Below are 13,963 nucleotides of genomic sequence, written 5' to 3'. Positions count from 1 at the left end.
TAAATTTTCTAAGATATAAAGCAGTATCTGTTTCTCAGTCAGAGCTTCAGAATTTGTCACAATTGCAGTGTGTTTGGCCATGTCAGACACTGAGGCGCAGCCGGCTCCCAGCAATGTGGAATCTAAAAAACTAATGAATGAGCAAAGTAAACAGAAGTGGTCTCAGAGATATAGAGGAACAACTGATGGCTGCTAGTTGGGAGGGGTTGGGGATGAGGGAGAAAGGGAAGTGGTTAGACAGCATAAATACGTAACTACAATATTGCCACAGGGACATGAAAGACATTTCGAGGAATATAATTAATAATGTTGTAAATATTGTGTAGGGTGTCAGGTAGTCACATGTCTTGCTAGGGAGACTGCATCATGGATGGGGAAGAGGCTTGATCACTGCACTGTACACCTGAAGCTAATGTTGTATAATATTGTATGTCAACTATATATATATATATATATATATATATATATATATATATATATATATATATATATATATATAGTCATGGGCCGTGGAGTATAGTGTGGGAGTGGAGTCAAGGGAATTGTAATAGATATGTATGATATTGGGGGGGGAAGTGGGGCAGCGGATTGGGGGACAGTGGTTGTCACCTCAAAGGGTAAAAAGTGTAACTATTGCACTGTGTTGTACAGCTGAAACTAATTCTAAAAAATGTGTATTTCACAATAAAAAATAATTTAAAAAAAGAAATGGCATTACATAATAATAAAGGAGTTAGTTCTGCAAAAAGAAAAAAAAAAGAAACTGGTACATTTACACAATGGAGAATTACTCCGCTATGAAGAAGAATCAAATCATACCATTTGCATGGATGGACCTAGAGAACATTATGCTAAGTGAAATAAGTCAATCAGAGAAAGACAAATACCATATGATCTCACTTATATGTGGAATCTAAAGAACTGAATAAACGAGCAACATAAACAGAAATAGTCTCAGAGACACAGAGGAAAAAACTTATGATTGCTAGATGGGAGGGGGTGGGGATGAAGGAGAAGGGGAAAGGATTAGACAACATAAATGGGTAACTACAATATGGCCTCTGGGATAGAAAAGACAGTCTGGGGAATATAATCAATAATGTTGTAAAGATTTTTTAGAGGGCCTGGTGGACTCATGTCTTGTAAGGGAAACCACTTCATAGATAGTGTAGAGGCCTGACCACTGCACTGTACATCTGAAGCTGCCATTGAATAATATTATATGTCAACTATAATTTAATACATATGTAATCATGGGATGTGGAGTAGAGTGTGGGAATGGAGTCAGTGGAACTGTAATAGATATGTATGATATCGGGGATGGGAAGCAGTGGATGGGAGGAGGGGGTTGTCACTTTGTGGGGGGTGAAAGGATAACTATTGCATTGTTTTATACACCTGAAACTACTACTATTAATAATAATGAAAAAAAAAACTAAAAAAAAAAAGTATACTTTTTTTGTGTTAGAATCTGGTAGAAATATTCTATTCAGTTTGTTATATGTGGGGAAAGTGACAAAATCTGCTCAGTGGAAAGGAAATGTGTACTGGGAGATTAGTGAAAAATTAGGTTGGATGAGAAGGTGAGCTGCATATTTAGTCACAACAGACAAGACTAGTTTGTAGAACACTTGATATGTGACTAGGAAGGGGTGAGTTGGAATTGATTTTCCCCTCAGGAGCACACGATCAACAGAAGGATGATGGAAGGGTGGGCAGCCAGAGTGATGGAGAGGCTGATGAATGGATGGGTTTCATATGAAACATGTTCTCTTGGTTGTTGAAAAGGATGCATTTTCAAATTTTAGAGTGCCGTAAATCTAATAGAATTGAAGCTGAAATGAGTGACATATAGAGTCACTAAACCAAGAGAGGCACACAAAAACCTACATGAAAACCAAATGTAAACCATATAGAACCTGCTTCAGCACCATCATAAGTTTCTTTCTGTCTTTTCTCTTCTGCATCTTAATCTATTTGTTCCTCTGTGTTGTGCAGAAGAGGCGAGCTCAGGGGACACAGCTGCCAAGAGACCACAGACTAGTCCATTAGTGGTTAGGACCTATTATTAAAAATATATGATGATGCACTTGTTTACAGTATTTTGAAAAAATTGAAACAACACTGAACAGACTAGATCGCATAGAAAAGTTTCCTACTACACCCACTCACCTAAATATACTGACCATATTTAATTACTTTTTTTAAAGACTTTTTTATTGGGGAATTGACGGAGGAGAATAGCATTGGGGAATCGGGGAAGGGGAACAGACAAGTTGCTGTCCTTTTGTTCTTCAGTCTAGTTGCGGAAAACATCACTTCACTGGCCCATGTTGGTATTATCTTTGCGCTCTTCCCGGGTGAGGCAGATCGGTCGCAGGCTTCTTGACAGCCGCTCACAGTAGCTCTTGGCAGCTCACACTGGCTGCTGGCCACTGACACTGGCTGCCGGCCACACACAGTAGCTTATGGCAGCCCACTGCAGCTTCACTGCAGCCTACGCCGTCGTCGCCGGCGACTCATGGCAGCCCAGCTCCAGGTAGAGCTGTTGTTCACCATCTTAGCTGTAGAGGGCGCAGTGTCACTGGCCCTCATGTGGGATCCGAACCAGGGCCCTGCTGCTCAGAGCTGGTGTCCCAAGCCAACTCTTAAGCAATGCACCACTCGGCCAGCCCAATATTTAATTACTTTTGTTATTAATTCTCATATTTCACCTCAAACTGAAAATGATTGGCTTAGAGTCTCTCTTTCTGGATCTGTAATTCGATTCATGATGAATATTTTGGTCACTTACAATGTACCGTCACTTTGTCTCCATCACCCACCTCTCTTTAGCTTCATCATTATGATGTTCAATTTGTCTGGTGTTTACATTGATAACTTTTAACATGTCACCTTAGGCCCTATTTCTGGACCCAACATGTTTAGATATATCAATATGTACTCTCTATTGTGAGGTCTGATAAAAATTGATACCCTTATACATGCCTTTCCATCTCACCTCCCAAATTCTGTCAGTTTTCCTATTATTTCAAAATTAAGTTTTATAGAATTCAGTTTTTCTGTAAATATATTTACAGTTTCAGGTTTTGTTTGTATGTTTACTTAATAGTATATTTGCTCTTATAATGGCTAACTTTTTCCCCACAGAGATCCAAGATAAATGATTGGACACTGTGAAGAAACATCAGCCCTGAGCCAATAGAGGGAAATTGTTTCACACATCACATTTTAAAAAAGATAATCCATCATGTGTTCAAATGCATGATCATCTTAATTGGCCTCATACCTCTTCCATGAAATTGTTGTACAAATTTATTTTACTGGAGGTGTAACTGGTGTTCTTATGTTTGCTGCCATGACAAGCATATGCTTCACCTTCTCATATAGATTCCTAATCATAGCTCCTTAAGGTTCCTAATCATAGCATTTGTAACCTCACACCACTCATTTGGAGAAAACTCTCTGCTAGATGCTCCTGGAATTTGTGTTGAAGCTTGGACCAGGTGTTCTTTAGTTTTGCTAAAAACCCATCATCCTGGGATTTCTCTTTATTGCATTGCTGCAATAGGTCCATAAACCTATTTATGACATTCCCTAAAGTATTTACTTATACTCCATTTTGAAAGTTAATAATTTACAGTGTATTAATGACACATTTACACAAATTGGATGATTTGTCTCACTGGTACTTTATAGAGTGTTTTTTTCATGTAAAATTGGCAAAGAAAATATACCGAGGGTGCCAAAAAAAGATATACACATTTTAAGAGATTTTATCTATGCTTAAGCAGTAGTTTGCTGCAATAAGTGTCTCAATGTTGATGGTAACTTCTCTCATGAAAGGCTGACATTTAATAGGATGATAAATGACCTGTGAGGAAAACAAAATGATTTAAATAATTTAAAAACTAGAATCTCCATTGTAGTGTAGTTATTTAACTCATTCCCATAGCCATTCTTTAGTGTTCTCAAAAAAAATCAATATTGTTGGCCTTAGATGTTCCCATGCGGTGCATCATGGTTATCAGTCATTTGAATATGTCCTCTTCTATCAGGTACAACTGGCGAAAGACTTTCAAACAACACTAACCCACAACCTCAAGGGCACTCTGTATGTCATGTGTATTGTACAATGACAGATTCTCATATCTGAACTTGGTTATAAAGAAAAACCATATAAGCAACATTCTATATAACATAAATAAAGGGGGTCTTAGTCAGAGATCTTTTTACTTGAAGAGGTGCCTCCAACAGGGTCTCAGACGGAACTAGGAGGACAGAGAACAACTGTCAGTACATTGCTCGTTGTAATCATGAATTCTTCAGGAGCTTTGCTCAATGTTGACAAGGGGCTAGAGTATATGAGGGTGGTTGGTTCACAGGTATGCATGAGCCATCTTGCTGGGAGGATAAAAGGTGGCAAAGAAGAGCAGTAGAAAGAAATGAGACCAATGGGCTTTATACTTTTATGCATAGAACACTGAATGAGCTACAGTTATTAAACTTGGATCAAATGAATGAGAGGATATCCACATTACCTTCAGTTGGATTATCTGCTGGAAGGACCCTGTTTTTTCAGATGGAGGCTACCTTCTGGTCACACTTCTTCTCATGGACTAATGGTGTTACTATATGAAAAACCATCAAGGAAGATGATGAGAATTGCATTCACAACAGAGAGAACTATTGACATCTTGCTGGTAACAGACCAGAGGAAAACTAGGAATAATTTATTCTCAGTTCAATATCCTGAAGTTATTACTTACTGGTTTTTTAAAAGTGCCCTCTGAGTCAAAGTTTGACTTCAGGAAGACCTTGGAGTTGAGTGTGCATTTAAAAGTCCAATCAAATTGAATACGTGATAAATACCTTTATTTATAATAGATGGGTTTATACAGAGACAGCAGAGCACAGTGAGTAAGCCCACGGGTACTTAGATTGGACTACCTGGGTTCAAATCCCACATAGAAGCCACAAGAAGCCACAAGTAGGAAAGGCATGTGGCACTTGTCCTCAATTCTCTGCATCATTCAAATTTTAGTAAAGCCTACTTACTATGTTTTGTTATATGGTTAAAAATGATCACATATAGTCAATAGTTAGCATAGAGGTGTAGTCCTTTATTTGTGATCTGTAAGTGTTTCATTATGTAATATCTGGGAGAACAAGCAGGCATCTTGGTGATGGGTGAACACAGAGAGGTGATGGAATGACTGCAGGGCTGTGGAAGATGGACATTTCCCCTCCCTCACTCACATGACTATGATGCTGTACACACAGCCCATGGAGATAACCTGGTGTCACCTCCTGTGATCCCACATCAGCCCCATAGGTTAGACAGAGTAGGGAATGTAACTCATCATTATGCTTGAAAGTATTGATTTTAGAGAGGTTCAGTGACTTCCCAGGGTCATAATATTGATTTGAGATTAATCCATGATAGAGAATGTGTGGGTTTTTTTTTTCTCCTGTGGATGAAGACCTCTGAACGATTGTGACCTATACAGCATGTCCCCTCATTCTCTTCCTCAAATTCTCCTGCCCCAATGTTATAAGAGGACACCATTGATGCCCTAAATGAGATGCCTTAGATAAAATCATCTCCTCCCATAGAAGCCTCTGTGAGGGCCCTTGGTGAGTGAACATGAGTGACGTTCCTTACCCATTATCTCTGCAAACTCAGCTGCCTAGTGGTATTTATGAAGATGAGATGACAAAACCAAATGACCACAGGTCTTGTTTTTAAAGGTTGATTCGGAGCCCAGAACATTCAAATACTACTGTCACATGATGGTTGTACAAGAATCAATTTCCCTGTAAATGACACAATCTGATATCATGTAACTGATAGAATAAGTAACTAATGTAAAATAGCTGAGAGAGTAACCATGTAGGATGATGCTTTGGGAGTTTAATGAATTAAACCTCCATCTGTCCTGTCTCCCAGAATACTATCTGAGCAATTCCCTGCTCGGCCTGGAGGGCGGCCTGGCAGCGAATGGGCAGTGGTTGAACGCAATCTGGATGTGTGCACCTTCCTGCTAATCTTACTCTCATCAACATTTAATTTCTATTCTATGGATATCACATCTTTCTGTGAACTCTGGTGGGTCAGGGACACAGTTCCATCTCTTGGAAAAAGCCCTCAATAGATACAACCTATGACGTCTACCCCAGGCCTCTCTTAGAGGACCCCCCCCCCACAAGACCCCCACCCTTCTCCGCAAGTGTCCATTCCAATAACTAGATGTTAATATCCATTCTAACCATTCTCCCAGGCAACATTAAACCAGCCATTGTTCTTCTCTGCATGAACACTATGGAAACCCCACAATGAAACCCACTTTCTATGGTAAAGGCCTGGATCCCGATTATTGGTGTTTGGTTTCAGATTGGGCATCTATCTATATATATCCTCATAAACATAAACACATGCATTTCCCACATTCGAACCAGGTCTCTGCTGCTCAGAACTGGCATCCCAAGTCAACTCTTACCCAACACACCACTCGGCTGGCCCTAAAAATTATTTTAAAAAGAAAAAAGCTTATGAAGAAAACTATGTTTTAGACAGGTTCCCTTGTGAACAAAAAATTAAAACAAAACATAGGTTTTCATTCAATCAAAGTCATAGACTAATTTTATGTAACAATCTTATATTTTCACTAATCCATTTAAATTTTTTGGTGCATTTAAAATATCAAAGTAATGCAACCACATTGTGACTTTCTCACACACAGAACATGCCAGACTTATAGTCAGGTGGTTTTTCCACCGTAAGCCACTCCCCAAAGTAAAATCAAGTGAGTCTGGTGCATGGCCTTCCAGCATTTTTCTAGTCCTATAAAACCATCTGTTCATTTCATTTTCTTATTTTTAAGATGGTAAATAGATTCGAAGATCTTCTGTTTTGTGTTTGTTTTACGGCTGAAGTTGATCTTTCTGTCACAATCATGATGCATAGTGCATATATTTTCAGATAAGAAAGCACAAATTTTTCTGACTTTTAAACAGCTCCCACAACATTCATTTTAAGCATGAACCATGTTTTTTTTTTTTTTCAAACTGTCTATTTGCAATACTTGATCCTAATACCTACCACAAATCAGGCTTTCCAGGGGAAAGAGTGCTCAAATCAAATAAAAATTTTAAGTAAAATGTTCCAAAGAACATAATATTTCATGGTTCCCAGCTGACCTGTTACCTGTACTTGGAGAATGGATTCCTAGGGGTGAGTCACTCTGTAAAAAACTACGTGGGTGCAGGTCATGTTCAAGTGTGTGGGAATATAGACACAAAATAAAAATTTACACAGCATCACTGTTGCGGGGAACCCAAACAAAGAGACAGGACACCAAGGCGTGGGAAGCAACTTTTACTAATGCTGGCACTGGCTCAGCGGATTCACATCCAGAGGCTGAGCCCTGATTCAGGCAGGACTCGGGGTTATATACCCTGAAGTTTCCAGGTTGGCAGCTAAGATTTATTATTAGAACATGTCGTCATTGTGCCAGTTCCTGACTGGCTCCTGGGTGAGGTAGGAATTTGGAAATATTAAACGCGGAGGTCTTGCTGACCATACAGTCCAGGAATGTCTTTGTCTGAAGCCCGCGCAAAATCCTTAGTGACCACATACTCTGGGCCCTAGACAAAGTGGGCCTTTGTCTAGGGCCCACTGCCACATCACCATGAGGAATACACATGGGGGCTTCCTCCCCACAACCTCCCCATCCCCAGAGTGAAGAACCCCCTTTGTCCTCAAGGCCATGGGGGATCCACAAGGAAGAAAGCTCTGGGCACCAGGGAGGAATCACACACAAGGAAAAAACCCGTTTCCTGCACAGAAGGGGACATATCTCCATTGTGCGGGAGACCAGCTCCCACAGGTCCAGGGGTTCCCTCAGGTGGAGACAGCGTCGGCGAGAAAAAAGAAGAAAGACGCGCGGAGACACAGGGGCACTGTCAAGAAGAAGTGTCTCTCTTTATTTTTACAGCATGTCCCTTTTTATACCAGACAGTTGACCCTGACCTCATCAGCAACTTGCTTTCAGTTTCGATACCTTTTTCAGGGGCCCACTTTCCCACAGGCTATTTTTTTTTCTACAGGGCACAGCTTGACCTTTTCTTATGCTACAGACTAACTTATCTTAACTGTGTTTTGACCTTTACCTAATGGCTATGTGACTAGGGTTGAGTCTCTGCATAATCGCCTAAGGAATGGTTACCATGGCTACACAGCAATTACCTTAAGCACTATTAGTTAAGCAGGATCTCAAGACCACAGAGTGCATATTTTGACCATTACTAAAAAAACTAGCAGTGTGACTAAAATTGCCTTTAGTATATAAAATAGGATTATTGTGATATATCCATCAGAAGGGGTGTAAGATCTTCATCCTACTGGGGGGCATCCAAAGGGGAATTTAAATCTTCTAAGATATAAAGCAGTATCTGTTTCTCAGTCAGAGCTTCAGAATTTGTCACAATAGCAGTGCACTTGGCCATGTCAGACACTGAGGTGCAGCCGGCTCCCAACACCATTGGGCCCGTTATTGCTCTGGACTTGACCCTGATCTAAGAGTTCATATAAGGGATACCACCTCAGTCCTGAGTCTGGAGTGTATAATACATATGTTTGTGTGCATGTGAATGTGGATATTGTAAAATTCAGTCACTGTATCAGTCAGCAAAACTAGCCATGTGTTTTCCTCTTGGATTATTTTTCCCTTTCAACTGAAAGCTATTTGATTATGGACCATCTGAGAAGTAGGTGACAAAAATGATTAGACAAGTGATTTGGGGGCAGGGAACACTGGGAAAGATAAACAGGAAAGAGCTGGGGAAGAAATGAAGCCTTTATAGACAGGGCTGTTCCCCTGAAAAATGAGAGAAGGAAGGATGGGGTAAGAAGAGCCTCAGAGAACAGGTCTGCAGAGAGTCTCAGGCAGGCTGGATGGGTCCTGCACATGGGGTGCCCTTTAGAGGTCCCTGCTCCCAGCCAGAAAGGCTGGGCTCTAGTTACACACTGATCCAGCCCTTGCTTAGAGCAGCTCCAGGGGCAGGGGGCCATAGGTAACCTATGCTCCCTGTAGGGTCTCCTGGAGGGAGATCTGAGGACTGCACTTCCAGGGCCTGCACAGTGGCCCTAGCTGCTGTGTCACGCCCTCAGAACAGGGCCTGCGCCCTCCTCCTCTCTGCCTCCTTCTCCAACTGGACCCACATGGAGTCAAAGCTGGGGTGTCTTAGAGTTTGGGGCCTGAGCCACTGTAGGACCCTGCAGCCACAGAGACACCATCTCCCAGACCTAGCTCTGTGCTTGCAGGGAGGTTTGTAAGACACCCAGTCTTACCAGTTGACCCAACTTTGAGACACCAGGAAGTTTTCATGACTGAGGACCCTCTAAAGCCATCTCTATCACCACTCTTGTGCCTGGTTTCTTCTGCTCCAGTGATCCAGGCCCTGTTCTTGCCTGTCCTTCATGTCCCCATGCCTGATGCATGTGAGGCTATCCTTAGTTATCTATTTGCAGAATGAATGTATGAATGAATGAATAAATGGCACATTTTAAGTCCCCTGACAAGTGGTTACTTTTCACACCTGTATTCTTCCTATAGCGTTGGCACACAAGACCCCATGTCTCTGATTTTCTCTGAATTTTTTTCACATGTTGCCACACTTTCATTCATGGTCTCAATGTGACAAATGTCCCACAAAGCCATCATGCAGCCCCTCACATTTCCTCTTAATCTGAACTCACCTGTGTCAGTGGGACCTCCCTGCCTTTCTCAAGGACAACCTCTATCCACCTGACCTCTGGACCATCGCTTCCACTCCCCCAGCCTGGGGCCAGTTGGTCACCTCCCAGTGTCCCACCCCTGTACATATGTCATTCCACTCCTTCCCTGTGTCCTCTACTGTCATCTTCCTCCAGCCGCCCTGACTACCCCTTTGCTAGGTCTCTCCCCAAGTTCTCTCAGTTCTTTTTTTTTTTTTTTCTGATTTGCAGATTTGTGGGGCTGTTTTCTGTTTTGATGGGTCAAAATGCTGTAATATTTCATTCTTGTGGAACAAAAACCCCCACAACTTACAAGGCTAATTTTATATGCTGCTCTATTTAATGTTAACAAGTACCCCACCCCCAATACCAAGTTGTTACATTATGAAGTGAGGAGGGGCTGCTGGAGAGCCCTGTGCCTCCTAATCCTTGGAGGGGACTGGAAGGTGAGCACCTCTCCCTGTCCCCCCTAGCTTGCCTGGTCCTGCCATCCCCTGTCCAGGCACAAGCAGGGCCACCTACGTGGCTATCGTATTGACAGCAGCCTTCAAGTGTGCCCTGAGAACTGACTTGTGAATCTGTGTTCCTTTCTCCCAGTCTTAGAACTCTGCAGCTTTGCCAAGGCTGGGGGTTGGAGACAATGGGGATGAAAGGAGAGCCTAATGTCGCATCTCACTGGGATGACCATATCTCCTGTCACTTTCTTTCCTGACGTTCCATGCCAGTTTCATGCTTCCTCGGTGCCTTTTATGATTATAAGTGTCCTGGACATAGGCAGGCATAAGACATCAGGTATGCCTGTCAAGTTCTGTCCCAAGTTCTGCCCTCACACTTCCCACGGAGCTGTGTCTCTCATCTGCAGCACTGACAACAGGCACAGTCTGTCCCAGCACACGGAGGAGAGGATGCAGTCCGGTCCCTCAGGAGCCCTTCTTGATGCCCAGGCCCTGCTCCATCGCCATGCCCCACAGCAGTGTCATGAGTGTGCAATCTCCACTCTAACAAGCTCTGGAAGGGCAAGCATCCCCCACCTGCTAGGTCCTCCTCTTTGGGGGCTGAGTCCCCAATGCGCTCCTGTTCACACTCAGCTTCCAGAGCAAGTCCCCTGCTCTGAGCCCCCCGCAGGGACAGATCCACTCTGCTCCACCCCAGTTCCCTTACTCTCATGGGTCAGGGTTTCACATGTACCCCACTCTGGACCAACACCCACGGAAGAGTTTGCACTCAGTGACAGGCACACCAGGACCGACCTGCACCGACCACTGTAGTGATCATTCTCAGGTGCTGGAAAAACATGAGTCAAGGAAACACGTGTAGGTGAAGTGTTTGAGCCTTCTGAAAAAAAAGAGGTGTTCGCCTCTTGACCAGCAGGTGGCGCTGTGATACTATCTCTGGGAGTTTCTGCTGGACAGGTGCTCCCACACGGGCAGCCCTCCACTGACAGTAGGTCCAGGGCTGGGCCCTTTGCTTCCTGTGGGGACTGAGCATGCATGTCCTCTCTGTACCTGGCCAAGTCCCCTGGACGTGGCCTGTGTGTGGTCCCAGCAGCTGATTTCTCTGAGCCTCACCCATGGGGGACACTAGTGCATCAGGCTGCCTCCCTGTGCAAGGGCCCAAGACCCTGTCAGAGTACTTGGGGAAAAAGCAAGGGGCGGGGACATATTTTCATAAGCTGCTCCTCCTCTGTAAGGCCAGCTGGGAGGGGATAAGAGCAGCCTGGGCAGCCCAGTCTCAGCTCTGTGGCCTAAGAAGGGGCTGTGTGCACCATGGCCTGGATCCCGGTCCTCCTCGTGCTCCTCTCTCACTGCACAGGTAGGGACAGGCCTCAGAGACCCAGGGTAGCTGCACCCTGTCTCTTCTGTTCACTGAGATGTCTGTGTCTGTGTTTGCAGGTTCCCTCTCCCAGCCTGTGCTGACTCAGCCGGCCTCCCTCTCTGCATCTCCGGGATCAACAGCCAGACTCTCCTGCTCCTTGAGCAGGGACATCAATGTTGGCAGCTATAACATGTACTGGTACCAGCAAAAAGCAGGGGGCCCTCCCCACTTTTTCCTATACTACTACTCAGACTCAGGCAAGAAGCTGGGACCTGGGGTCCCCAGTCGAGTCTCTGGATCCAAAGACACCTCAGCCAATGCAGCGTATTTGCTCATCTCTGGGCTGCAGCCTGAGGATGAGGCTGACTATTACTGTGCTATATATCATGGCAGTGGGAGCAGCTATAGTTACTCACAGTGACTCAGATGATGAGGAAGTGAGACAATAACCCTGAGCCTACAGATCTGTGCTCTGAGACTTTCTATTGAGAAGCTTCTGTGGAGACACCTGAAGGAGAAATTCCTCTGTGGTCAGATGTCCTTGAGGAGGAAAGACTAACACACTGATGTCTGTTACCTGGGACAGCACAGGGTGTCCCAAGAACTCACAGGCTGATCCCTGTAGGGTTTGGCATAAATCAACAATACAAATATTTTTTATATATTAAAATAAAACCTTTGTTTTTCCCTCCTGTTGTGTCTCCTTTACTACTCACACACAACACTTCACTTCTGACACTTCTGGTCACTGAATGTGTGGGGATTTTTCTCCACAACAAGCAATTTTCTGAGACACCAGCTGGGCATCCTACAATTTACCTCAATTCTAACACCATCTGCTTAGGCACAGTGTCAGATCCACAGGTTAAGGGCTCAGTCCCACAAGACCACCCTCACTTCAGATGCCAAACACAAGTAGGAGATTCCCAGTGTTCCCAAGACTTCTGCTGATATGGCTACAAATGGAAATTCCCATGATCCCCTCTTTGGATTCAATTAATTTGCTGGGGCATCTCACAGAACTCTGGGAAACACATACGTTTACCACTTTATTAAAGGGTGTGGTAAAGGATACAGGTGAACAGCCAGATGAAGACAAACCTGGGGTGAAGTCTGGGAGGGTCTGTGCTGTGGAGTTAGGGTGTATCACTGTCATGGTGTGGATGTGTTGGTCAACTAAGATGCTCCCCAAATCCTGTACTTTTAGGATTTTAAGTTAGGATTCTTCACTTAGGATGATTAATTATTAACTCCACTCTTAGGCCTTGTCCTTTCTCAAGAGAGTGGGGGATAGGGCTGAAAATTCCTAGTTTCTATCATGACCTGATATTTCCAGGTGGCAAGCCCTCATCCAGGAGGCCACACAATCACATTGGTAGAACAAAAGACACTCCTGTCACCCATGATGTTACAAGGGTTCCAGGAACTCTGCGCCAGGAACTGAGGGCAAAGACCAGTATATGAGGTCTGATAATTAAGTTCACTAACTCATCCTAGAAAAAATGCTACCTAAGTCATTGCTGAATATTACTACAGTCACCTTCGAAGTACTCCCCTTGGGAAGCTATGTATCAATGCTAAGACCTAATCCACCCTTGAAAGCAATGTTGGAACTCTTTTTCTGGAGTGCCCATCAAAGAGATATCGTTATTTCCAATGATGTCCTGAATGTCATCAAAATGTCTTCCATACAATACTTCCTTTATCTCTGGGTAAAAAAAGAAGTCACTGGGGGCCAGATCATGTGAGTAGGAAGGGTGTTCTAATACAATTATTTGTTTACTGGCTAAGAACTCCCTCACAGACAGTGCCATGTGAGGTGGTGCATTGTTATGATGCAAGAGCCATGAATTGTTGGTGAAAAGTTCAAGTCATCTAACTTTTTCACACAGTCTTCTCAGCACTTCCAAATAGTAAAATTGGTTACCTGTTTGTCCAGCTAGTACAAATTCATAATGAATAACCCTGTAATATAAAAAAAGCCTAGCAACATCATTGCAACAAGAACTTTATTGTCAGACCTCGTAGATTTTCTGTTATCACAAAATACAATTGTGTGGTACTAAAACTTATAATCAAGTCAGTTATGTGCACCATAAATCTTATGCTATAAACTATGAATCTTATGTTACCCGTGACACATTCTTAGCTGATATGTTGTTACTCACCCTGGTCAGAGATACAATTTTCTCTTTCTCTGAACCAGCCAACATAATTTGGTAAGAATTACTACAGATTCTCACTGACAATCCCCCTCATGCCATTCTTCTTTTTTTCTCTGCTGCTGCATTCCTCACCTTCCTGATCTCTCCCTTTGGCTTCTCAGGTCTTAACTCCGTCTTCATGTTAGGTTTTCAGAGAAAATGACAA

The 13,963-nt window shown here is 43.3% G+C and overlaps 1 protein-coding gene across 1 annotated transcript; it reads left to right on the top strand.

The window, feature by feature from the left end:
- Positions 1-11,316: 11,316 nt before the first annotated feature.
- Positions 11,317-12,246, top strand: LOC109378128 (immunoglobulin omega chain-like). The gene is made up of 2 exons (XM_019634588.1): positions 11,317-11,590; positions 11,671-12,246. The coding sequence occupies exons 1-2, from the start codon at positions 11,545-11,547 to the stop codon at positions 12,012-12,014; spliced, it is 390 nt and encodes a 129-aa protein (XP_019490133.1). The 5' UTR covers positions 11,317-11,544; the 3' UTR covers positions 12,015-12,246.
- Positions 12,247-13,963: the final 1,717 nt, after the last annotated feature.

This window comes from Hipposideros armiger, unplaced genomic scaffold (assembly GCF_001890085.2).
Source record: "Hipposideros armiger isolate ML-2016 unplaced genomic scaffold, ASM189008v1 scaffold_1763, whole genome shotgun sequence".
Classification (NCBI taxonomy): domain Eukaryota; kingdom Metazoa; phylum Chordata; class Mammalia; order Chiroptera; family Hipposideridae; genus Hipposideros; species Hipposideros armiger.
This window is presented reverse-complemented; position numbering and strand designations above follow the sequence as displayed.